Source organism: Macaca mulatta, chromosome X (genome assembly GCF_049350105.2).
Source record: "Macaca mulatta isolate MMU2019108-1 chromosome X, T2T-MMU8v2.0, whole genome shotgun sequence".
In the NCBI taxonomy this organism is placed as follows: Eukaryota; Metazoa; Chordata; class Mammalia; order Primates; family Cercopithecidae; genus Macaca; species Macaca mulatta.
This window is the reverse complement of record NC_133426.1, coordinates 112,741,404-112,767,626: the sequence shown is the minus strand read 5'-3', so window position 1 is coordinate 112,767,626 and position 26,223 is coordinate 112,741,404. Positions and strand designations below refer to the sequence as shown.

The 26,223-nt window shown below is 35.6% G+C and overlaps 1 protein-coding gene across 3 annotated transcripts in view; it reads right to left on the bottom strand.

Moving 5' to 3' along the window:
- The window catches only part of NRK (Nik related kinase), a 141,376-nt gene that overhangs the window by 11,471 nt on the left and 103,682 nt on the right, over nt 1–26,223 (bottom strand). For 2 of the 3 annotated variants that reach the window (XM_015127947.3, XM_015127948.3), the window contains exons 18-25: nt 25,085–25,449; nt 23,417–23,753; nt 13,868–14,054; nt 12,991–13,146; nt 9,609–9,752; nt 7,154–7,312; nt 3,079–3,179; nt 667–816 (exon numbers count right to left, since the gene is read on the bottom strand). In XM_015127947.3, coding sequence (XP_014983433.2) covers nt 667–816; nt 3,079–3,179; nt 7,154–7,312; nt 9,609–9,752; nt 12,991–13,146; nt 13,868–14,054; nt 23,417–23,753; nt 25,085–25,449 — 1,599 coding nt within the window. Of the gene's footprint in view, nt 1–666; nt 817–1,116; nt 1,260–3,074; nt 3,180–7,153; nt 7,313–9,608; nt 9,753–12,990; nt 13,147–13,867; nt 14,055–23,416; nt 23,754–25,084; nt 25,450–26,223 lie in introns of all 3 variants that reach the window. The other variant, XM_077988118.1, reaches the window with a different exon arrangement.

Genomic DNA, 26,223 nt, shown 5'->3' with positions numbered 1-26,223 from the left:
CTGCTTTTAAAATGCTGAATCTTTTGATCAGAAATACTAACTATAATTAACCAGATAAGAGAACATTTTATGATAATTTGCTGTTATGTCACAGTTGAAGTAATATAATAAAGAATAGGGATACACATAATAATGCTGCAATACTGGTGTTGTATTTTTTAAAAATTTGTTAATGAATTGTGAAGTGAAGAAAAATAAAGCAAGTACTGCAAAATCAAATACACTTTATGGTCAGTTATTATAAATATATAAACATAAATGGGTAGAAAATGTAGAGCATATATCCTATCTAAAAGGAGCCATGAATGAATCAATTCCAATTGATAATGGTTAGATAGTAATGTGGCACTGATGCTATCAGGTCTTCTGATGTATCAGCAGAAGTCCAGATTTTAAGTGTAAACTTTATTCATTAAAAACAAAAAAGCATTGGGCAAGACAAGCAAAATCTATCTGCAGAATATACTCAGCTTTCTAAACTAAGGGATCATCAGTGTTTTTTGTTTATGCAAGACCACTTTCTGGCACTCTGTACTTACCTTTTATGTCTCAGTTCCGGTATAAACATTGCTAATCATATGCATAAACCTTTCAGAGTTTTGACAGTTGGAAAAACTCAAATGGTGGTATGCAATAATTTCTAGGAATCTGAAGGTATTATCTTACATTATTTGGCAGGGTCACATCAGACATAACCTCAGATTCTGCATCAATGATGTGATATCCATCTGCTGAGCTGAAGAAAATCTTTAGTCTTTTTTCAGAACCAATAGCCAGGTCAACTGTCACTGGCTTATGATCAAGTGTTGGAAATACCTGTGAATATAAAACCAAATATGGCCAAAAGGCCAAAAATGACATTCTAACTAAGGCAAAAATTCCCTCACTCTTTTGTCAGGTTTATAAGTGTATAAACCCCAGGTGGATTTTTAAAGTGGCATATTGTATTTAGAGACCTGTGAATTACAGTTTTTTTTTAGATCTGTTATTACAACAAATAAATAATTATGTTCAACAGCTTCAAAATATTGAGTTTCTCTTCAAAGGTCAGATTGGCAATGATCATAAGAGCCTTGTATGGCCCTGCATTCTGTTTGCTGTCTTCAAGTTCCTTGCCTTGAGCTTCAGCAAATGAAGGAGCTCATCTGGTCTCTTAAACCGGTTCGCTGGATCAGCTGCCTGTATTTTTGCCAGTATTCGTATATAGGCTTGATAGGACATGTAGTCTCCTTCAGAGTCTGCTGATTGATCAATGCACACTTGGTAGGGAATGAAAAGGGCCAGATATGTTAACTTATCATATACTGGGTATGTACTCTAGGCTCCTATGGTTTCTAGTACAAAACAAAAGGCCAAATGCGATTCATTGCCAAGATCAGATCACAGTAGAGGATTGAGCATCACAGGATTCACCATACTGTAATTGTGAGGTGGGAGTCAAGAACTGTAGTAAGGACTTGGACAAGAACTGTGTATCGGGCTAGACAGATTGCTGGTACTTATCTCTTCGCTTTCCAGCTCCATACCAGGCAGCTCTGACCAATCAGCAGACACCCAAGAATAAACTCATATCCAAATACTGACAGCTGAACCAAGGCCCAATTTAGGGAGATCAGATCAGGGATGTGATTTGTTTTAGGGTTGACTCAGACTGTATATACAGTCATCTGTACTATTTATAGAAGAACATAGTTATTATGCAAATAGACATTGGCAGGCAGTCATAAGAATTTGCTCATCTTTATTGTATACATGTGATGTGTTCCCTTAAAAAGTGTACCATGTAAACAGATCCTGACTTAAGATACAGAAGTATTTCATGAATACTTTGCTGCATCTGTCAGGATGGGTCCCTATCAGTGCTTTGTTAAAACCTGTCTATGGATCAACTAGTTAAAACTCACCTGAAACCTCTGCTAAAATTATCAATTCCCAGGCCCTACTCCAGACCCACTAATTCAGCCTGGTGTTGGGTCTGAGATCTAAACTTTTAACAAATGTTCCAGCTAATTCTGATATACATCCCAGGGTAGAAGCTACTGGACATGATAGAATGCTGCCAGTTCTTTAGTCAACCCTCATTACTGTGGAATAAATACAAAATAATTCCATTTAAGTAGAATTCTGGAGCATTACAAGTAAGTTACTCTAGATAAAAAAACAGTCCCTCATTTTTAAGGTTAGTTGTTTAAGACACTATATTGTTAATTTATGTGGCCTATCCATAGAAGTTCAGCCAAATGGTAATACAGGTAGAAAGAGTACTAGTAAGCCTAACCACAATATTAATAGTTCTAGAGAGAAATGTGTTTAGAGTTCCAGCTTGGAAAGAATATAGATCCATCCAACCCCTTCCCATACCCACATATTGTGGCCAAGGTAACTGGAGAAAAGGCTTTCTTTTCCCTCCTTTTTCTTCCAACGGTGTTTCCCCTCTATCGTTGCCATACCTTTCTTTACCTTCCCTCGGCTCTCTACCCCCCACTAAGAGAAAACAGGGACTTTCTCAGCTTCAATTCATTGGGGTGGCACCCAAAGCCTGTGTTTGGGGCTGTAGAAGAGAAGGTCTTCATATTGACTACAGGAATTGGGAGTAAGGGGCTGGTGGGAAGGTCCTATAAGGGGAGGGGCCGGGAATTTCCCTCGCATTCTCCCTTGCTGTGGTGCCTGTGAATTGTCTAAAAAAGGGTTAAACAGTAATTACTGACATGGTATATTCAAGTTACATTAGTGAGACACCATCTGTACAAAATATTTAAAAATTAACCAGGCGTGATACGTGCCTGTAGTCCTAGCTACTTGGGAGGCTGAGGTGGGAGGATGGCTTGAGCCGGGGAGATCAAGGCTGCAGTGAGCTATGATCATGCCACTGCACTCTAGCCTGGGCCAGAGTGAGAGAGTAAGACCCTGTCTCTAAAAAATAAACAAACAAACAAGCAAGCAAACTAACAACAAAATTCCATTAACTATAGAAGAATGCCATATACTTCTGCATCTGTATTCCAAAGTATGATTCTGTTCACAATTTCTTCTCAAAATAAAAAATCATATAATCCAAAGAAAAAGGAGATCACTCACTTTAATAGCAGTGCTTTCATCGAAGGACTTCGGTGCCCATGCATAAAGGTGAATTGATGATTTCAAAGCAATTGCAATATATGTTGTTTCTTCATGTTGGACTATAATGATAAAACACAAAAAAGTAATGATGCCACAGAGTTAACAAGAACACTCAAGTATTTGTATTTGTCATAAAAAATGCCATAACCACAATTTAAGGGCACAGATGGTATATTTTGGGGAAGTTACTTGGTTACAATTTGATGCCCACAAATAGGTGACAAAATTATTGTATAGTTTTATGGAGTATACATATTCACCTTCGAGAGCACTCTAAATTGTACACTAAAACCTTGATGAAAGAAATTAAAGAAGACCTAAACAAATGGAAAAAAGTTCTCCTGCTCATAGATAGGTAGATTTAACATTGTTGAAATAGCAATACTGTCCAAAATTGTCTCCATAGGTTCAATGCAATCCCTATTAAAATCCCAATGGCCTTTTATTGAAGAAATGGAAAAGTTGATCCTGTATTTCACATAGAATCTTAGGAAGCTCCTAATAGCCAAACAATGTTGAAAAAGAAAATCTAAGTTGGGGAACTCACACTTTCCAATTTCAAAGCTTACTACAAGTTACAGTAATCAAAGCAGTATGGTATTAAATAACATAAGGAGAGACATAGAGATCAATGGAATAAAATTGGGAGTTGGCAAATAAACCCATACATCTATGGTCAATGGTGTTACACCATTCAATAGGGAAAAAGCAGTCTCTTCCACAAATGGTGCTGGGACAAGCGGATATACCTATGCAAAGCAGTAAAGTTGGAGCCCAAATCTCACACCATATACAAAATTAACTCAAAATTGATCAAATACCTAAATGTCATAACTAAAACAATAAAACTCTTGGAAGTAAACATAGGGATAAATCTTGATGACCTTGAATATAGCAATGAATTCTTATATTTGACACCCAAAGTATAAAGCAAGAAAAGGAAAAAAAAAGATAAATTAGGCTTCATCAAAAATTAAAATTTGGGGCACCAAGGGAAACTATCAAGGAAGCGAAAATACAACATACAGAATAGGAGAAAATACTTGCAAATCATATTCTGATGAGAGTCTAGTATATGGGTTGGGCACAGTGACTCACCCCTGTAATCCCATTCCTTTGGAGGGCAGGGTGGGTGGATCACTTGAGGTCAGGAGTTTGACACCAGCCTGGCCAACATGGTGAAACCCCATCTCTACTAAAAAAAAAAAAAAAAATTCAAAAAATAAGTGGGTGTGGTGGCAAGCACCTGTAATCTCAGCTACTCGGGAGGCTGAGGCAGGAAAATATCTTGAACCTGGAAGGTGGAGGTTGCAGTGAGCTGAGATCACTCCACTGCACTCCAGCCTGGGCAACAGAGCGAGACTCTGCCTCAAAAGAAAAAAAGAGTCTAGTATGTGGAATACTTAAAGAATGCTTACAACTCAACAGCAAAAGGATAAGCAAACCAATTAAAAAACAGGCAAAGGACTTGAATAGACATGTCTCCAAATGGTCAGTAAACATATGAAAAGATACTCAACAACATTAATCATAAGGGAACTGCAAATTGAAACTTTCATAACATCCCACTTTACACCCATAGGGATGGCTAAAATCAAAAGACAGACATCTACAAGGGCTCACAAGTATATAGAGAATATAGAACCCTCATACATTACAGATAGCAATGTGAAACGGTGCAACCACTTTGAAAAACAGTGTAACAATACTATCCAAGAAAAAAACCCCATACATATCCACATATGAAGATGTATGAAATGTTCATAGTAGCATTATTTTTAATAGCCAAAAAGTGGAAAGAGTGCAAATGTCCATCAACTGATGTATGGATAAACAAAATGTGGTATATCCATTCAATGCAATACTACTCATCAATAAAAAGGAATCACTGATACATGTTATATATAACATAGACAAACCTTGAAAATATTACGCTAAGTAAAAGTCCGTCATAAAACACAACATAATATATGGTTCCATTTATAGTAATTGTCCAGAAGAGGCAAATCTATAGAGAAAGAAAGTCCTAGGTAACCATTTATCAGTTTATCATGTATACCTAGGACCGTGAGTGGTAGAGGGGGAAGTAAAGAAAGATGGAATGCGGGATAACTGTTAATGAATATGGGGTTTCTTTGGGGGATGATAAAAATTAGATCATGGTGATTGTTACATAACTCGATAGACCTCCTAAAACCCATTGAATTGTGCACTTTAAACAAGTGTATCTCATGGTATGTACATTATTTCAATAGGGCTGTTTTAAAAGGTAAATTTAAAAGTACAATTAGGTATATGTTTGCTCTTGATTAGCCCTTCTGGTTCTTATGGAATATGTTGTCTTACCTGATAGATTTATACTTTGTGCTATAACTCCCTTCCTTGGCTGCAATTTCTTCTGCCATCCCGACGCATTCTCTTTCTCTGTCTCTCTCTCTTTCTCTCTCTCTCTCTCTTTCTGGGTGTAGCTTACTCTCTCTCTCTCTCTGGGTGTAGCTTTCTCTCTCTCTCTCTCTCTCTCTCTCTGGGTCTAGCTTACTCTTGCATTTTCTTTTGCATTGCTCCCAAGTAGGTCAAAGGAGCATGATTACTAATCCTCCAACAATCAAAAATATTCTCTCTTAAAACACTTCCTATATATTTAATATAGGGTAGTAATTGGTGCCAGTTCACTGTCTTGTGGATCTTGGAAGGCTATGAAAATACCAGGCAACTATGATCTGTTCTTGTCTTCCTGTGTGAAGATGCTACTAATTCCACCTGTCAGTGGGACGAATGCTTTTTGCTGTTCTGAGAGCTTAGGTGGACTGGAATGGGGTCAGCCAAGAAAACTAAACTTAACTATTCCACCCCTTACAAAGAGCACAGATTTGCAATATGAGTACCTTTGTGACTATCTCTTACTGAACTAATATTTTACAAGTTAGTAGGAGGTAGTTTTGCTATATAAACGCCCAAGTTAACATCTGGGGATATCTTTCACCTCTGGGACTATCATATTTGCATAATATGATCTGGAGTGAAGTAGTGATACCTAAACCTAGAAGAAACTAGTGTATTTATTTAATGCTTAAGTTATCTGGGTACTCATTTCCCTCTTTAGTGGTGTATGTATACATATGCACACACATACAAAAACCTATCCTGAGAAGGTCACTTTATATGCAGAACAATAATAGTTAGTCAGGATAGAAGTATCCCATTGCAATTTATATAATGTGATTCCAGTTATTTCTCACCTATGCCACCAGTTTTGCCTGAAGAGGCAATTAATGAAGAGGGAAAGAAGCAAAAGAAGGCCGAGAGTAGAGGAGGATTTGTTTCAGAAATAGAACAGAATGGGATGACATTAGCTCACAGTTTTTTACAGCTGAAAGCAGGATTCTGAACCCCTAGGATTGTTACCACCTTTCACAGTGGATGGTTGTGAAGAGAAAGGGTATATGAAAACATTCTAATCAGATGGAAAATAGTGATTATACTCATGAATATCAACAGTGGGAGCGAGAGTCAGTAGATCATAGAATTTTCTTTCTGACTCATTGTTAAGTTTCCTGGTCAGTATTAGGAGGGATTCAATCTTACTGTTGTTCCAAAAGAAAGAGAGTATCATATGAGTCTCCCCAAGTTTGTGAAGATAAATCTCGATCATTTATATAGCGAAGCTATATAGAGGCAGGAAAAAAAATACCGGTTTATCTGGAATATTCAGGGTGACTGGGAAGGAAAGTAAGGTGAGGAGGTAAACCAAACCGAACACCAATAACTATTTTAGTAAATCAATGTTTTCTCAAAAAAAAAAAAAAAACAAGATTGTAACATAGAAGACCTGGAAGACGTGTCAGTGAAATTTACTCTTCTTTGATTTGAAGTTGCTGTCTATAGCCATACCACCCTGAACATGCCTGATCCCGTCTGTGTTTGAAACTGCAAATTGTTTCCTTTCTCTGCATTGCCTTTCATAATTATGTACTTCACCAAATGAAAGGATGCAAAATTTATATTGCCGTAGTAAACACGAAATGTGGCTTACGGACACTGAAGTGTTCACAGCCTGTTAACTTATCAATAGCTTTGCAGGCTTCCTCTGTCTTCAGCATTTCTTCTTGCCTTCTTTTACTTTCTGGATCATTATTCAAAATCTTGTTCCTCAACCAGGTCAGATGATACACCCGAAGTCTGTTCTTACGACCTAATAGATAAGAAAAGATACAGTATTTAAAATCAATCTTTCTTTTAATATATTAGAAGAAAAAAATGTAAACATGTTTTGCCTTTTAAAAAATATTTTTATTAATGTAAAAAGCACTTGTAAAAAAACTGCATTGCATCAGAATCTCCCATTCAGGGTTTGGAAATATGACAGATTATTTTAGTCTCTCAATTCCAAGAAATAGTCAAAGTATCTACCTATGTGTCTCTCTGAAGGGGATCTAAACCTTTTTTGGGACAGGGTTAAGCCTTTCATTATGCAGGCAAGATAATTACCATCCATTCACTTGTACCTTGACTATTCACTAAGTCATGACTCCTCTGGGGTTCAGAGACCTAAAAGCTGTCCCTGGTAGTGTGTGTGTATGAGTGGGATGGCTGAATATTGACTGTTAAGGTATTCAGGGACAGCAATATGGGTATCTTTGTATTCTGTCATTCCAGCATGCTTGTAAAATAGCTGAACAGTTTCATTATATATTCCTCCAACTAGATTTATCGTTAATATTAATTTCCTAATTGTAAATCCCATCAAATTCTTACAATTCAGTCAGGAAACACAGGACATGAAAAAATCACACATTTCTTTTCCCCTATATAGTGACTTTATAATCATTTTTCTTTGTCATTTTTATGGTTTATTATTACATGATTTCTAGGGCCAACAATAGGATTCTTACTTATGTGATTAATCTTTCATATGTTTTTAATATAACATTTTTGAAGCAGTGTTACGGTTCAGATATCTACATTTATCTGATATGGTCTTGAATTGTAATCCAAATTGTAATCCCCATGTGTTGAGTGAGGGGCCCATTGGGAGGTAATTGAATCATGGGGGCAGTTACCTTCATGCTTTTCTCATGATAGTGAGTTATAAACCACAAGATCTGATGGTTTTATAAGGGGCTTCTCCCCTCTTCGCTCTGCACTTCTCCTTGCTGCTGCCATGTGAAGAAGGACGTGTTTGCTTTCCCTTCTGCTGTGATTGTAAGTTTCTTGAGGCCTCCCCAGCCATATGCAACTGTGAGTCAATTAAACCCCTTTCCTTTATAAATTACGCAGTCTCATGTATGTCCTTATAGCAGCATGAGAACGGACTAATACACAATGGCTATTCTATTTCTTAAATGGTAAAATAAATTTGTGCTTTAAACTACTGAGTATCTTCTTATACTGATGTTCTCAGTACTGTTTGATGGAAAAGTATTCCACATTTCAGAGAAGCTCAAGAATTAGAGAAGAACACATTTAGATTAGAGGAAGTTGGATAAAGAGTAAAGAAATCTGTTATACAGATATGTAGTCTATAAGCCACCCAGATGTTTTCAAACAACAAATATTACTTCTATGTACCTTAAACCATTATAAGCAACTGACTATAAAACATGATTTAAAAAATCATGAAGTCTGAGCATACCTCTAAAGGGATTTCTCCTCTAACCAAAACATAAAGCAAAGTTAATCATTTTAGGAATAATACACAATCATTAGTGTGCAACATGGCAATTTGTGCACTAATTATATATAAAACATGTTATATATAATAAAAATATATAAACTCATATAAAGTCTGTAATTAGCATCATTTCATTCCATAGACAAGCCATATTTTCTTACTTTTTCTCTCCTTTTGTCAATCATCTTTTGCTTATAGTCAGCTTTAATATTGGTGCTTTCCTGATACTAAATGCTGTTTACTAATCGCGATCACTCTTAACACTCATTTACTTGCTCTCTTGCATTCTAAGGTTCAGGCTGTGACTGACCAAAACTAAGAAATTTAACTACTATTTGGAAAAGGTGTAAAGATCTTAATGGATCCAGTCTTGTTACAAACTATCTGTAGGCCCTTGTGATAAGGTTAAATACTAAGGAAAAGTCTCTTTTATATCTGATTATTATTCACTTTGTTCTTTGTTGCTTCTAACACATCACAAGAATGAGACATGGTGGATGTTGATGCAGTCCTGTGCATGAGTGAATGAAAATTAGAGATCTGAAGTTGTAGGAAGCTGCACTGGAGAGAACATGCAAGGATGCAAATGTTGTGGTTTTTCTTATCAGTAACCTAGGTTAGGTACTTTATAATAAAAGGAAATTACTTTAAATTGTTAATAGATAAGAGAATACAAGTAGGAAAGTCTGGTGTCCCAATTAAAGGTTATATTTAAAGTGCTCTTCTATGAACACTTTTACCTGAGAAAGTCTTTAACCCAGTTTGCAGACTAATTAATCTGCATAATTACTCAGCTAATTTTAGTTCTTTAACAAACCTGAGATGGTAATCAGCAAATTGAGTGGCTCTAAGACTTGAATCTGGCGGAATGGTCTTCGCCTTATAAGTTTAGTAATGTCAGCCTTTCCACTTCTGTCCATCAGATATAGATTAGATCGGGTTCCCAACAGCAAATTGACTCCTGTTCATATATAAAAAGTGCTATATTAGCTCAGATTATTTTTCATAATTGCATCTATATTACTATTTTTGCTATTCCAGTATGCTGATCTATGTAAAAATGACTTATCAGTTCAGGTTATATTGACCTCATACTGTGTAACTATGTACTCTCTACCAACAGAACAAATTTCAACGAAATACATAAAAATATAGAAGATAATTCCCTCTGGCAGTATTCCACTGGCTGGCATCTGGTATGCCATCTCACAAATGGAAATTTATGTATATCTTAGCACCCTTTAGTAGTGTTCTGAACTTTATCAAAATCAATCAACATTTTTGAAAATTATCATTAAACATTCTTAGTCTAGCACATGCAAAGAGTTCAATTCAGCTCATTTCTCATTTCTAAACATAAGTAAATGTTTGAATGTTTTTAAAATAATTATATGTAAGCAATTGTTTTTAAATTGAATGATTCTCTGTTCATGAATTTGTTAAAAATTTACCGTTGTCAAATGCCTGTGAAATTAATTCCTACCTTCATGTATCTCAATTTCTACACTCTCTTTTATTTGTTGACTGGCTCTATTGGTTCAAACATGAGCACTGTTTAAAGATCAAATAAGAGGACTGAAATAGAAGACAGAACTAAAGTTAAATTACACTTGAAACTACTATGGGAGCTTTTCACCATAAAGTGATATAGGAAATAACCAGCCAAGTAATGTAACAAGATAAAATTTCACAGTCCTCCTTGCACTTGGAGCATACCTGTGCTCCCTGAGCATAAGGAGAAAACTTAAGTGATTTTGCCTTCATTTTCTCACCCTATCGTTAACCAGTTCTCTAACTTATGGCCAATGGCATGTTTAGGAGCTGCATCTTCTTCGAACAGGGGAATCAGAGAAGGAGGAAGAAGTATAGTCAATTTTTACCATAATTTTTTATTTTTCAAAATATAAAATTACAGGTTATAACAATGAGTTATTAGACATTAACTACATTTCTGGGCAGTTGCCAGACTGAAATATTCATGCTATCTTGTTGTTTGACACACTAAATTAGCAGAACTTTGAGATGATTTTTAAAAATTCTTTAATCCATATAATTACAATGTTTGTTACCATTTCTATTTTTAATTTAAAACCCTGTACTTTGTTCAATCATACATTAAGCAAAATCTATGAAACTGCAAGACAGGCTGGGTGCTGTGGCTCACTCCTGTAATCCCAGCACTTTGGGAGCCCGAGGCAGGTGGATCACAAGGTCAGGAGATCGAGACCATCCTAGCTAACATGATGAAACCCCGTCTCTACTAAAAATACCAAAAAATTAGCCAGGCGTGGTGGCGGGCGCCTGTAGTCCCAGCTTCTCAGGAGGCTGAGGCAGGAGAATGGTGTGAACCTGGGAGGAGGAGATTGCAGTGAGCCGAGATAGCGCCACTGCACTCCAGCCTGGGCGTCAGAGCGAGACTCCGTCTCAAAAAAAAAAAAAAAAAAAAAAGAAAAGAAAAAAGAAAAGAAATTGCAAGACAGAGGTTGTCAATTACTTTGGATTTCTCCCTTTCTTGCATTTATTTATTCTGTTTCATTTATAATTCAGATTGGCTTGAGGTAAAATATTGTCTCAGCATTGCCAATGTGGTTATAATTCTTCTGAAACAAAGGATTTTAAAAAGTCTATCTGAGTTAAGACATTATAGAAGGAACTTTCTCTACAAATTTCCAAGGCTTTTAAAAAACAAGATCCTGAAGAAATATTTCTTGGAATACCTCATAAAGTATCATATGTTGAACACTACCCTAAATTAGAAATATGAATCTTTTTTTTAAGTTTTATTAGTTTATATAGGTGTATCAAATAGCCACATTTTTTTTTCTTTCTTTTTTTTATTATTATACTTTAAGTTCTAGGGTACATGTGCATAACGTGCAGGTTTGTTACATATGTATACTTGTGCCATGTTGGTATGCTGCACCCATCAACTCGTCAGCACCCATCAACTTGTCATTTACATCAGGTATAACTCCCAGTGCAATCCCTCCCCCCTCCTCCCTCCCCATAATAGGCCCCGGTGTGTGATGTTCCCCTTCCCGAGTCCAAGTGATCTCATTGTTCAGTTCCCACCTATGAGTAAGAACATGCGGTGTTTGGCTTTCTGTTCTTGCGATAGTCTGCTGAGAATGATGGTTTCCAGCTGCATCCATGTCCCTACAAAGGACACAAACTCATCCTTTTTTATGGCTGCATAGTATTCCATGGTGTATATGTGCCACATTTTCTTAATACAGTCTGTCACTGGTGGACATTTGGGTTGGTTCCAAGTCTTTGCTATTGTGAATAGTGCCACAATAAACATACGTGTGCATGTGTCTTTATAGTAGCATGATTTATAATCTTTTGGGTATATGCCCAGTAATGGGATGGCTAGGTCAAATGGTATTTCTAGTTCTAGATCCTTGAGGAATCACCACACTGTCTTCCACAATGGTTGAACTAGTTTACAGTCCCACCAACAGTGTAAAAGTGTTCCTATTTCTCCACATCCTCTCCAGCACCTGTTGTTTCCTGACTTTTTAATGATTGCCATTCTAACTGGTGTGAGATGGTATCTCATTGTGGTTTTGATTTCCAAGAAATATGAATCTTAAACTCTGTAACAATCATAACCTAGTCCAATTGTGTATATATATTATATATTATATTATTTATGTTATATTATATGTAATATATGTTATATTATTTATATATTATATTATATTTATAATATATATTTTATTTATATATATATAGGGGGGGGTCTTGCACTGTTGCCCAGGCTGGAGTGCAGTGGCATGATCTCTGCTCACCGCAACCTCCACCTCCCAGGTTCAAGCAATTCTCCTTGCCTCAGTCTCCCAGGTAGCTAGAATTACAGGCACCTGCCACCACACCCAGCTAATTTTTTGTATTTTTAGTACAAAGTTTCACTATGATGTCCAGGCTGGTCTCAAACTCCTGACCTCGTGATTCGCCTGCCATCCAAGTTAACTCAGGTTTAAAAGAAATAGAATACAAAGGAGGGGGTTATCAATTCAAACATCCAACTGCACTGAGTGAAAAAAAATCAGCAAAACTAATTCCGAGTAAATTAACTACTATAAATATATTTTTATTTTAATGACTTGGTAAGAGTAAACAAATATTCTATATCTATGATTTTCACAGGTTTGCTACATAAAAATATATTCTTTAAGAAAACAAACCAAACTCACCCCACAAAGAACCACAGCAGATCTCAGAAGTGAACTCCTTTTCATACATGTGGATTAGTGGTTTTTTACATGAAGGAGAGACATAGCGTGGGTTAACATTGATTTCAGAGGGTTGCTTAGGTGATTCCTCAGGTACTTCTACAAATCCAGCATATACTGCAAAGATGTAAGGGGAGATAATAAGAGAAATTACTAGTTCTGTGTCTGATGGATTATAGAAAATTTTTTTAAAAAAGAAAAATCTGCACTTGATGGAGTTATAGAAAAAAAAATTAAATTACTCATCTATTCACCTTATATGCTACAGTGCCTCCACAAATGAGGCACGACTTAGCCAAATTTATTTTCTTTGGCCAGGTGGTGTGGCTCACACCTGTAATCCCAACACTTGGGAGGCCAAGGTGGGAGGATCATTAAGAACCAGAGGTTGAGGCTACCATGTGATCATGCCACTGTAATCCAGCCTAAGTGACAGAGCGAGATGTTATCTCAAAATAAAAAACAAACAAATTTCTTTCCTTTTATTGTATTTTGTTTTTTACTGAAAGTATAGTTTCAGTAACTCTGAAACCATCAGATAACACAAATCATGATGGTTAAAATACATTGTTGAGCATGAATATATTTTCAGTTATTGTGATTAGAAAACACACATAAATCCAGATAAGGGACTCAATTTCTCAATTGTAGTTCAAATTTAGGTACCATAAAGATTCAGTAAAGCATAGATGTTTTAAAAGCATATACCAATCTGAGTTTATTTCAACTGAATGTGAGAATAATAATTTGATTCCTAACAGATCATGAAACAGTGGTTAAACACTATTTAATATGTGAACAGATAGTAGCATTTGGAGATTATATTGAACACACTCACAGATGGCACTGGCAAAGTTAGCATCAGCAGACTTCCCAAAACCTTTGGAAGGAGATGAGTGATTGGCAGAAAAATCTGATTGTGTTGATGATTCTGGTATGTCCTTATTGTCGCTCTCATCATCAGGTGCTGACAGTGCAGCACCTAAGTCAATGGCATTTGAGGCCTCATTTCCACCACCTGGCTCCTAAAAGAAGTCCAAAAACCGATTTTTATTTCATTAATAGGTTAACAGTAGGAGAAATATGCCTAGTGAGGGGTCATTTGGAAAATAAAATGCAAGATCTATAACATCTACATTCTTATAAAATCCACATTTACTAGAAAAACTCAACAATGTCATCAGAAGAGAGAGAACTAATCTATTATTGAGATGACTGATGGTACAGGAGAAATGCAAGGCGCTATAGGTACAAACTGTACAATTTGGGACTTAACATTTGTGGAATTTTTACCATGTATCAGCTACTTTGCTAGGCATCATATTTAGATATCTTTGCGACTCCTTACTATAGCCCAACAAGTAAGTATAATTATCTCCAATTTACTTATACAAATTTAAAATTTAGAGATAGTAAATAATTTATTCAGTCATAATACTAGTAAGTAGGGGAAGCAGAGTTTGAAGTCAAAGTCTGTCTGATTCCAAAGCATACATCCAGCTAGGCTATGCGAAACAGCCTCTTGAAAAAATATAAAGCACAGTGTGGGGATGTCTGTTCCACTGCTTTAAGGTACCTTCACAAAACTGAAAGCATGAAAACCCTGCAGAAATAATTTTCAAATGATAAAGAAAATGAAGGAAAAGCAAACAACACAAATTCAAGAGTGTAAACATGCATCACTGAAAATGTAGCTGGCTTTCATCAACTTACAAAGAAGATACTCAAGGATAAAAACCACAAAATGTGACAATTTATGTGGTATGCCCTGTCCTGTGGGAAAATATGTCAACTATTGTTGGTAAGTTCTTCTGATGATAAGCTCATCTTTGTGTCTAAACAGCGATTCTTGGCACTGAGAGAGCTGTGCTATTCTGTAAAAGACTGGTTTTTATGACCTTTTCAACCACAAAAACATGGCATGACACCATGTCCTTTTTAAATTAAAATGAAAGGAAGATCCACTTCCTCTATAAATTTCCAAAACATTCCTTGAGATAACTGGAGATAACCAGGTTTGCTATGAAACTTACATTGGGATATCCTGTTTTAATGTCTTTAATTAATTAATTAAGATAGATAGATAGATAGATAGATAGATAGATAGATAGATAGATAGATAGATGATAGATAGACAGACATAGATATTTTCCCACTGGCACTGCTTTCCCATTAGAAACCATCCACGAAATTTCCTTCCTTCCTTTTTTTCTTTCTTTTCATCCTTTATTGATTTATTCCACAATTACTGTGTGCCTATCATATGCCATGTCCCAGGTTAGACACTGAAGTTGGGTGAGTTGGTAGACAAATAATCAAGCAAGGATTAGATATAATTCTTTCCTTTAAGAGTTCACAATGTAGTGTGAAAGCAAAAAAATAACATAACTAACAATAATACCGTAAGTACTAAATTGGAACTATGGACAAAAGTACAGAGGAAGGGGTATATAACTCTGCCTTGGTAAGTCAAAGTTGATACTTGATTTGGCCCATGAAGGATTACTAATTCACCAAACAGAGAAGAGGTGAGGGGGCAGCCTTCCAGAGGAAACAGCTTGCACAGGAGTGCTGATTCATGAAAGAGCATGGCATCTCCAAAGCCAGTTTGTGTGACAAGAAAATAGGCTAGGGGAGTAGACTGGCATAATCTTTTTTCTGTCTGGAGTTCCACCTATGTTCTCAGATATCCAGATACTCCCCATTTCTCAAGAATGAGTTCAAATACCACATGGTCCAGAGAATGTTATCTGTGATAATTTCTATTGATGTAGCATCTGTGAACTACTTGAATATTTTAAACCTATTTATAAAGTCAATAAATGTTTTGTGAATGACAAAATCATTGTATAAACACAGTATATTACTTGAATTAAAATTTTATGTTATTGGTTGCTCAAGAAGTTAAGCCGTAGACTTATTACATGATGTAGCAATGCCACTCCTAGCTATATACCCCCCCAAAACCTGAAAGCAGGGACTCAAACAGATACTTGTACATCAATGTTCACAGCAGCGCTATTTACAATAACCAAAAGGTGGAAACAACCCAAGTTTCCATCAGTAGATGAATGGATAAACAAAATGTGGTATATGCATAAGATAAAATATTATCACCCTTGAAAAGGAATGAAATTCTGACCCATGCTACAACGTGGATAAACTCTGAAAACCTAAAAAGTGAAATATGCCAGACACAAAAGGACAAATATTGTATGATTCCACTTATATAAGTTACCAAGAAAAAAAGTAGAATAGAGGTTATCAGGGGTTGGAGGACGGGGAAACAATACTTATAGAGGTTATCAGGGGTTGGAGGATGGGGAAACAATACTTATAGAGGTTATCAGGGGTTGGAGGACGGGGAAACAATACTTGTTTAGTTTGTTTGGGATGGTAAAAAAAATAAGTTCTGAAAATGGATAGTGGTGACAATCCCACAATATTCTTAATGTAATAAATCCAACTTGTTGGATTGTAATAAATCCACTTAATAAATTGTAATAAATCCACTTGTAATAAATCCACTTAAAAATGGTTGAAATGATAAATTTTATGATATGTATATTTTACCACAATAAAAAAACTCAGAAAAAAATAATTGGCTCTGATTGGAGTGATGTCAGTAAGATAGCTTATTGGTGGCACCTGGTGCTTGTTCGCCTCACAAAAAAGGAAAAAGAGAATGAATAAACAGAGTTCAACTGGTGTGTCTGAGGGAGAGTGCTGGAGTGCAGTGATGGGGTGGTGAGGTCACTGTATAGCATGGAATCTCAAAATGGCAGCAAAGAGAGGGAAGTGAGGTACTCTGCTTCTGCTGCCCCATCTCCCCTACCATGATCAGCTCAGAGCCCGGAAGGAATTCTCCTTATTGGGAAAAGGTAAGCAGAAGACTCTCATCAGCCCCAATTGCCACTACAGACAACTGCAGTACTTACTACAGGAGAATCTCATAGTCCTGACAAGCCCTGAGTTCAGTTTGGGAAGGTGCCTGAAATTCATGTGTCTGCATTGCTCCAGATAAGGAGCAAAGGTTGTGTATTTCCCAACAAGCTGCTGCAGCCTGGTGCCATCTTAAATCTAGAGCCACTGCTGAAGTGCACTATGTTCTGGGGGCCAGTAAACACTGTGCCTCTCCAGTCTTGCTGCTCTACTGTCATTTCACCAAGCCCCCATTGATGGCTGAAATGCTGTGACACCGACTGCTCAGATCTTGGGCCCAGGAAAGGTCAGCCATAACTCCAGTACTGCACATTGGTGAAGCCAACTCTAGGCTAGCTTAACTGCTGTGCACTTGCACCCTTGACCAGAAAAACAGCTCAGCAGCTCTGATCCCAGTAAGCCAGACCCCAAGCCAGCTGTCCCACCCTGTGTGACCACACTCTTGCCCAGAGAAGTAGTCTGGTAGTTCAACCCTGGAGGGCAAATTCCTGAGCCACTCAACCCACCGCATGTGCACTTTTGCCTCTGGCCTGAGAAACAGCCTGGCAAGCCCACCCCTGGCAAAGGTGTGCCACCTTTGCCACAAATTTTTGCTGCCTGGGCCAGTGAGGTACTAGCAAACATTGCTAATGTATATTACAGCATAGAGACCACACTGCTGCATCTACCTAGAACCAAAGTTAATGCACCCCACCCAACCAACACCCCAGGACCCATCTATGGAATAAGTCTTTCCTTATGAAAGCTACTCCATAACATTATAAGAAGCAATTGCTCCACCAGATGGACAGATATCAACACAAGGACACAAGAAACATTAACAAATAAGGAAATATACTTTTAAAGGAACATAGTAATTCTCCAGTAGCAGACAACAGAAAAGAAAATGTGAAGTGCCAGAAAAGGAATTAATAATAATCATCTTAAAGAAATTCAGCAAGATACAAGAGAATACAGATAGACAAATCAATGAAATTTAAAAAAAATCATGATCTGAGTGAGAAATTCAACAAAGGAATAGATATCATTAAAAAAGAACCAAACAGAAATATTGAAGATAAAGAATTCAACAAATAATATTAACAAATACAATACAGAGCTTCAACAGCTGACTAGACCAAGCAGAATAAAGAATTTCTGAACTTGAAGTCATGTCTTCTAAAATGATTCAGGCAGACAAGAAAAAAGAGAAAAGAAAAGAATAAAGAGAGCCTATAGAACTTATGGGACAACATTAAGAGGATATATTTTTGAATTATGGGGTTCCAGAAATATGTAAAGATGTAGAAAGCTTATTTAATAAAATAACAGCTGAAAACTTCCCACATCTTGGGAGAGATATGAACATCCAGATTCAGGAAGCTCAAAGGTTATCAAATACATTCAACTCAAAAAAGTCCTCTCAAAAGAAAATTACAGTAAAACTGTCAGAAGTCAGTGACAAAGAGAGAATACTAAGAAGAGCAAAAGGAGAGTCTTATCACATACAAGGAAATCCTCTTTGGACTAACAGCAGATTTCTGAACAGAAACCTTACAAGCCAGGAGAGAATAGGATGATATATTCAAAGTGCTGGAAAAAACCCTGCTAGCCCAAAATAGTATTACCAGAAAAGCAATCCTTCAGAAATGGAGAAATAAAGCCTCTTCCAGATAAGCAAAAAGCAGAGGAATTCATCACCATTAGAGAGGTCTTACAAGAAATGCTTAAGGGAGTCCTACATCTGAAAGGAAAAAGACAATAACTACTATCATGAAAACATGAAATTATAAAATGTGTAAAGCAGGTATAGAAAGGTGAAATACAAATGAATCAAACCTTATTACTACAAAAGATTATATAACAACAAAGATTAACAATAAGAGAATAGAAAAAAAAAGGATACACAAAACAACCAGAAACAGTTAACAAAATGACAGGAGTAAGTGTTCACATATCAATAATAAACTTGACCATAAACAGACAAAATTCTGTAACCAAACATATAGACTAGTAGAATGGTTAAAAAAGTAAAAAATAAAATAAAATAATAAAAACACCCAATTATATGTTGCCTATAAGAAATTCATCTTACCTGTAATGACACACACAGATTGAAAATGAAGAAATGGAAAAAGATATTCCATGCAAACAGAAATCCAAAGCAAGCATGAATAGCTACACTTATATCAGATAAAACAGGTGTTAAAGTCAAAGGATGTAAAAAAGAGAAAAACACAGACATTATATTATGATAATAGGATCAGTTCAGCAAGAGGATATAATAACTATAAACACATATGAACCAAACACTAGAGTATCCAGATGTATAAAGCAAATATTATTGGATCTAAAGAGAGAGATAAACTACAATATAATAATAGTTGAGAACTTCAACACCTCACTCTCTGCACTGGACAGATCATCTATACAGAAAATCAACAAAGAAACATTGGATTTAAACTGCAGCATAGACCAAATGAACCTAACAGACATTTATAGAACATTTCATCCAACAGCTGCAGAATATACATTATTTTCATCAGCACATGAAACATTCTCTAAGACTGACCATATGTTGGGACACAAAACAAGTCTCAAAACATTCTTTTAAATCAACATTATTATCAAGTATCCTTTTTGACCAAAATAGAATAAACTAGAAATCAATAACCAGAGAAACATTCAAAACTGTAACAATACATGGAAATTAAAAATATATGCTCCTGAACACCAATTGGCCAATAAAGAAATTAAGAAGGAAATTAAGAAATTATTTGAAGCAAATGAATATAGAAACACAGCACACCAAAACTTATGGGATACAGTAAAAACAGTATTAAGAGACAAGTTTATAGCAATAAATGACTACATTAAAAAAGCAGAAAGAATTTGAATAACAATCTAATGATGCACCCCAATGAAATAGAAAAGCAAGAACATACCAAATTCCAAATTAATAGAAATAAAGAGATAATAAAGATCAGAGCAAAAGTAAATGAAATTGAGACTCAAAAACAATACAGAAGAAATACAACATGAACATTTGGCTTTTTGAAAAGATAAACAAAATGGACAAACCATTAGCTAGATTAACTAACAAGAAAGTACAAAAGACCTAAATAAATAAAATCAGAAACAAAAAAGCAGACATCACAACTGATACCACAGAAATACAAAGAATCATAAGAGACTATTATGAAAAAATACACAGCAATATATTAGAAAATCTAGAGGAAATGGAGAAATTCCTGGACACATACAACCTAGCAAGATTGTACCAAGAAGAAATAGAAAGCCTGAACAAACCAATAATGAATAATGTGATTTAATCAGCAACAAAAAGTCTCCCAACATAGAAAAGTCCAGTACTCTATGGCATCAGTGCTACATTCTACCAAAGATTTACAGAGGAACTAATGTCGATTCTCAAACTATTCCAAAAAAGGTGAAGGGAAGGGAATTCTTCCAAACTCATTCTGTGAGGTCAGTATGACTCTGATCTCAAAACCAGATAAGGACACAACAATTAAAACAAACAAACAAACAAAAAACTACAAGCCAAGATCTCTGATGAAGACAGATGCAAAAATAATCAACAAAATACTAGCAAACTGAATCCAATACTATATCAAAAATATTATATACCATGATCGAGTGGGATTTATCCCAGGGATACATGAGAGATTCAGCATATGCAAATCAAGAAAGATGATACATCACATCAATGGAATCAAACACAAAAATTATATTATCATGTTAAAAGATACAAAAAAAAAGCATTTGATAAAATTCTACATTCCCTCATGATAAAAACTCTCGACAGTTTGGGTATAGAAGGAACATACCTCAAAACAATAAAGACCATATATGAAAAACCCACAGCTAACATCACACTGAATGAGAGAAAGCTGAAATTCTTTCCTCTAAGGACTGGAATAAGACAAAAATATCCACTTTCACCACTCTTACTCAACTTAGTTCTGGAAGTCCTAATCAGAGCAATTCGGCAAGAGAAGGAAACAGAAGACATCCAAATTGGAAAAGAGGAAGTCAAATAGTCTCTGTTTGCAGATGACATGATCTTATAAATAGAAAAACCTTTAACACAACCAAAAAATTCTTAGAATTGATAAACAAATTCAGTAAAGTTGCAGGATACAAAATCAGCATAGAAAAATCTGTAACATTTGTATATACCAACAACCTAGCTGAGAAAGAAATCACAAAAGCAACCCCATATACAATAGCTACAAAATAAAATACTTGGAAATAAATTTAACCAATGAGGTAAAAGATCTCTATAAGAAAAACTGTAAAACATGGATGAAGGAAACTGAAAAGGACACACACACAAAAGGAGAGGCACCCTATGATCATGGACTAGAAGAATTAATATTGCTAAAATGACCCTACTATCCCAAGCAATATACAAATTCTATGTATTCCTTATGAAAATACCAATGACATTCTTCACAGAAATAGGAAAAAAATCCTAAAATTTGCATGGAATCAAAAAAGACCTAGAATAGCCAAAGCAATCCTGAGGAAAAAGAACAATACTGGAGGCATCAGAATATCAGATTTCAAAATATACTACAAAACTACAGCAACCAAAAAACAGACCCACATACCAATGGAACAGTATAAAGGACCCATAAATAGATCCACATATTCATTTATCTCATTGTGGCTGATTTTTGATAAAGACATCAAGAATATTCATTGGGGAAAGAGCAATGTCTTCAATAAATGGTGCTGGGGAACTAAATATCCATAAGCAAAAGACTGACACTAGACCCCTATTTCTCACCATATAAAAAAAAATCAACTCAAAATAGATTAGATACTTAAATGTAAGACCTGAAACTATAAAACTACTAGAAAATATAAGAAAATGCTTCTGGACATTGGTTTGGGAAAAAAGAATAGGACCTCAAAAGCACAGGCAACAGAATAAAAAATAGACAAATAGAATTATATCACACTAAAAATCTTCTGCACAGAAAAGGAAATGATCAACAAAGTGAAGAAACAACCTGAAGAATGAGAGAAAATATTTGCAAACTATTCGTCCAACAAGGGGTTAAAATCCGGAAAATAAGAAACTCAAACAACTCAACAGATAAAAGCAGATAATCCAACATGCATACATATGTAACAAACCTGCACGTTGTGCACATGTGCCCTACAACTTAAAGTATAATAAAAAAGATGGGCAAATGATTTGAATAGACATTTCTCAAAAGAAGACATACAAATAACCAACAGATAGATGAAAACAAAAATTCAACATAGTTAATCATCAGGAAAATGCAAATCAGAGCCACAATGAGATATCATCTCATCCTAGTTAGAATGGTTATTATCAAAACACAAAAAATAAATGTTGGTGAAGATGTGGAAAAAAGGGAACTCTTATATACCGTTGGTGGGAATGTAAACTACTACACCCATAATGGAGAATGGTGTTGTGGTTCCTTATAAAACTACAAATAGAACTACCATATGATCCAATCATTCCACTACTAGGTACATATCTACAAAAAAGAGGAAATCAGTGTATCAAAGAGCTATCAGCACCTCCATATTTACTACAGTACTAATCACAATAGCCAAAATAGGGAATCAGCCTAAGCATCCATCAAGAGAGGAACTGATAAAGAAAACGTGACATATATACAGAAATAAATGCTATTTAGCCATAAAAAAGAATGAAATCTTGTGATTTGCAGCAACATGGATGAACCTGGACTCAATGTATGTTAAGTGAAATAAACCAGGAAGAGAAAGGTAAAAACCACATGTTCTTACTCATATGCAGATGCTAAAAAATTGATGTCACATAACTAGAGAGTAAAATAGTGGTTTCTGGAGGCTGGGAAGAGGAGTAGGGGAGAGTGATAGAGAAAGGCTGGTTAAAGGATCCAAATGTATGACTAGATAGGAGAAATAAATTCTAATATTCTATAGTACTGTAGGATAACTATAATTAACAATAATTCATTATATATTTTCAGATAGCTAGGAGAGAGGATATTGATTGTTCCCAACACAAGAAAACGATGAATGTTTGAGGTGATGGACATGCTAAATACCCTGATGTCATCATTACAAATTGTATATGTTAAAATATCACTCTGTACCCCATAAATATATACAATTATTATATGTCAATTAATTTTTTAAAATATTTTTTAAAAGCATGAGTCAAGAGACACTACCCCAAATATGTGATCTGAGTAATAAAGACAAACAAATAAGAGATTTTTGCCTTTGGAAGTAAATAGGAACCACGCAAATTAGAAGTAATAAGGATCCACCTACAAACCTATAATTAAAAATGTTTAAGGCTTTGTGGTATATGATTGAAATCTATTTGGAACGGCTGGAAATGCTACATGTCCCATGAAGAAACACATTTGCAATGAGAGGAGTTCAATCTGCTTTTCAAATGGTGCGTTACCTCCTGTAGATATTCAAAGTCCTGAGACACAGCTCTCTTCAATCCTGGACCACCTGTCTCTGAGCAATTTTCTTCTCCATTGGGTCCAAGGGCTCCACTCTCTTCACTGGTTCGAATGACTGCCTTATCTCCATCACCCCCACTGCCTTTTTTTTCACTGCCTATATTGGCTGCATGTTCTTCCTGATCTCCAGTGGCTGCATTGTCCTCACTGGCTGCACTTCCTCCATGGCTTCTATTGGCTCTATGGCTTCCATAGCCTCTGTAGGCTTCCTCTTTTCCACGACTTCCATCATAACCATCTTGCTTGCAGCTTCCATCTCTGCCATAGCTTGCCCTGATAACAAACTTCAATTAATGAAAGAAAGCCACGCAATAAAAACACATTTGGAAAGTTAGCAAGTAGAGCAGAATTAGGATGTGTCTTATACATATCTACCATGCCCAGGCTTGTCTTTGCTCTATGTGAACACTACTGGTATGATACAGGAAAGAAAAATGCCGCTATGTCTTGTCAGTCTTATGTAATGAATTAATGCCACAGCCGCCACCAATTTCCCAGATGCATTTGGATGGCAGAGGGAAGAGAACTTGTATTCTTTGTTAGGTGCATGTATTAGGTTAGCAGCAAGAATATGTAGTTTTTTTTTTCTTAAATATATACTATTTCATGCATTAGGAAGTTCACAGACACATGAATGATTAAGCCTATGTTTTTAGCTCAACCACAACATGATTAATTCTTCTTGCAATATATCTAGTTTGTATTCATTTCAACATCTGCCTTGATTTTCTAACATTTGTACTGACTGCTTTGCTACAGAACTTCATTGGTCTACTACTCCCACCAAGGAAGTTCAGCAATATAGACCTCATGTCTTGTGGAACTAAGTTATTTAATTGCCAAAAATACTAAGCTTAACAAAATGTGTCAATGCTCTCTTTTTGCATAGAAAACAAAATTAAACGTACGTGCCTGTGATAATTCTAAGAGTAAATTTATTTCATAATGGAATTCTTTTTTAAAAAATTTATTTATTATTATTATACTTTAAGTTGTAGGGTACATGTGCATAACGTGCAGGTTTGTTACATATGTATACTTGTGCCATGTTGGTGTGCTGCACCCATCAACTCGTGATAATGGAATTCTTGATAGACTTTTTTGGTTGAAAAAAAATCAAAAGAGCTCTTGGTAATTTCTCCACCAATTAACCAGATAAAAATCATCTTAAATGTATTATACATATGGTGATATCACAAAAGTTTGAGAAATGAATAGCTATGTTTGCAAATACCAAGACTTCATCTTAATGCTTGTTAAGTTACACACTTCCTTTGTTGTCTTTTCTCATACTCAGTATAGTTTTATAGAGTAGGATGATTCAGTGGCAGTAATTTTAAAAGAAACATCCAGACAATTCCAGTTATAAATTAATTATAAACTAATAAATACTTGAATGCTTATTTTAAAATACACAAATGACACAAAATTAGATGTTCTGCATTAGAACAATTTAAAATACATTATTGACCATCAAACCATTTACCAAAATGCAAGTGAAATTAAGTCAATCTCTTGGTAATAAATTTTGAAAATAAACCAAAGATGCAAATAGCTCTGCAGTCATAAAACATGGAGAGTATAAGTAATTTTAAAAAACCAACCTTGGACAACTAGGTGCCTCATAATAACTATTATTTACATCATCAACAGACTTATTGTTGTCATCATCATGGTCTTTACAAACATCATTAGCCTGATCAACCTGGTTATCCAAGTCATCATTGCCATTGGTATGATCATAGGTATCTTCATAAGTATCATTAGACTCATCATCATCATCACCATCAGTATCAGCACCGGCATCATAGAGTTCAACATAATCACCATCCTCTTCAGGTGGCTGAACGACAGGTGCAGGAGTTAACCAATCATTCCGGAAGATTTCAGAGAGTGCATTATAGCCTACCCATTCGTTTGTCAAGTATACAGGGGGTGATATTTTTCCTACTTTAAATCCATCTGGAACCTGTGTGCACAAGAAAGGTTAATGTAGTCTCTAGTAGCCTTTAATTTTCTTCTAGATTGGAAAGTTTCCAAGCTGACAACATTTTGAAATACATTTTAAATTGAAACAAGGATGTTCACTCACTAGATAGAGCCAAAATTTTAGTGAGAATGAGATGTCAAAACCCAAACATCAGACTGTGATTATTAGTGGATCACATAGGGCAAAATAAACTCACTTAAAAAAATTACCCATACTTGTCGGCTCAGGAGTGGACATTTGCTTTTGATGCTGGAGAGAACAGGTGATCTGATGCTCTTTAAAAATGGTAACTTTTGTTACCATTTTGTTTTACCTTTTGTTTTATGCCCTGACATTGGGATTAACACACAGCTCTTGAAATTGATATGTTAATTTCCCAGCACTGGTTTTACGTGCCATGGGTTGTCTTAAAGGATCTCAAACACTTCCAAAGTGCGAATTAATCTAAATCCATCTTTTAAGTATGGTATGTATCATTTAACAACTTTTGGGCAATCTGGAAGGGATGTGTGTATGGTAGCATAGAGGTAATTACAAAATTGAAATAGAATAATCTGAAAGCCCATTGCATTAGGACAATTTAAAATCTGCATTAGAACAATTTCAACATGTTCACAAAGAGTTAGAAGACTTTTTGTTTATGCCATCAGAGGACACTCTGTTTTTTACTAAATGTCTGATATTTATGCATTGCCTCATCACTCAAGGATTGCTATTAAAAGTTGGACATCTAACATGTACCCCTCAATCTGA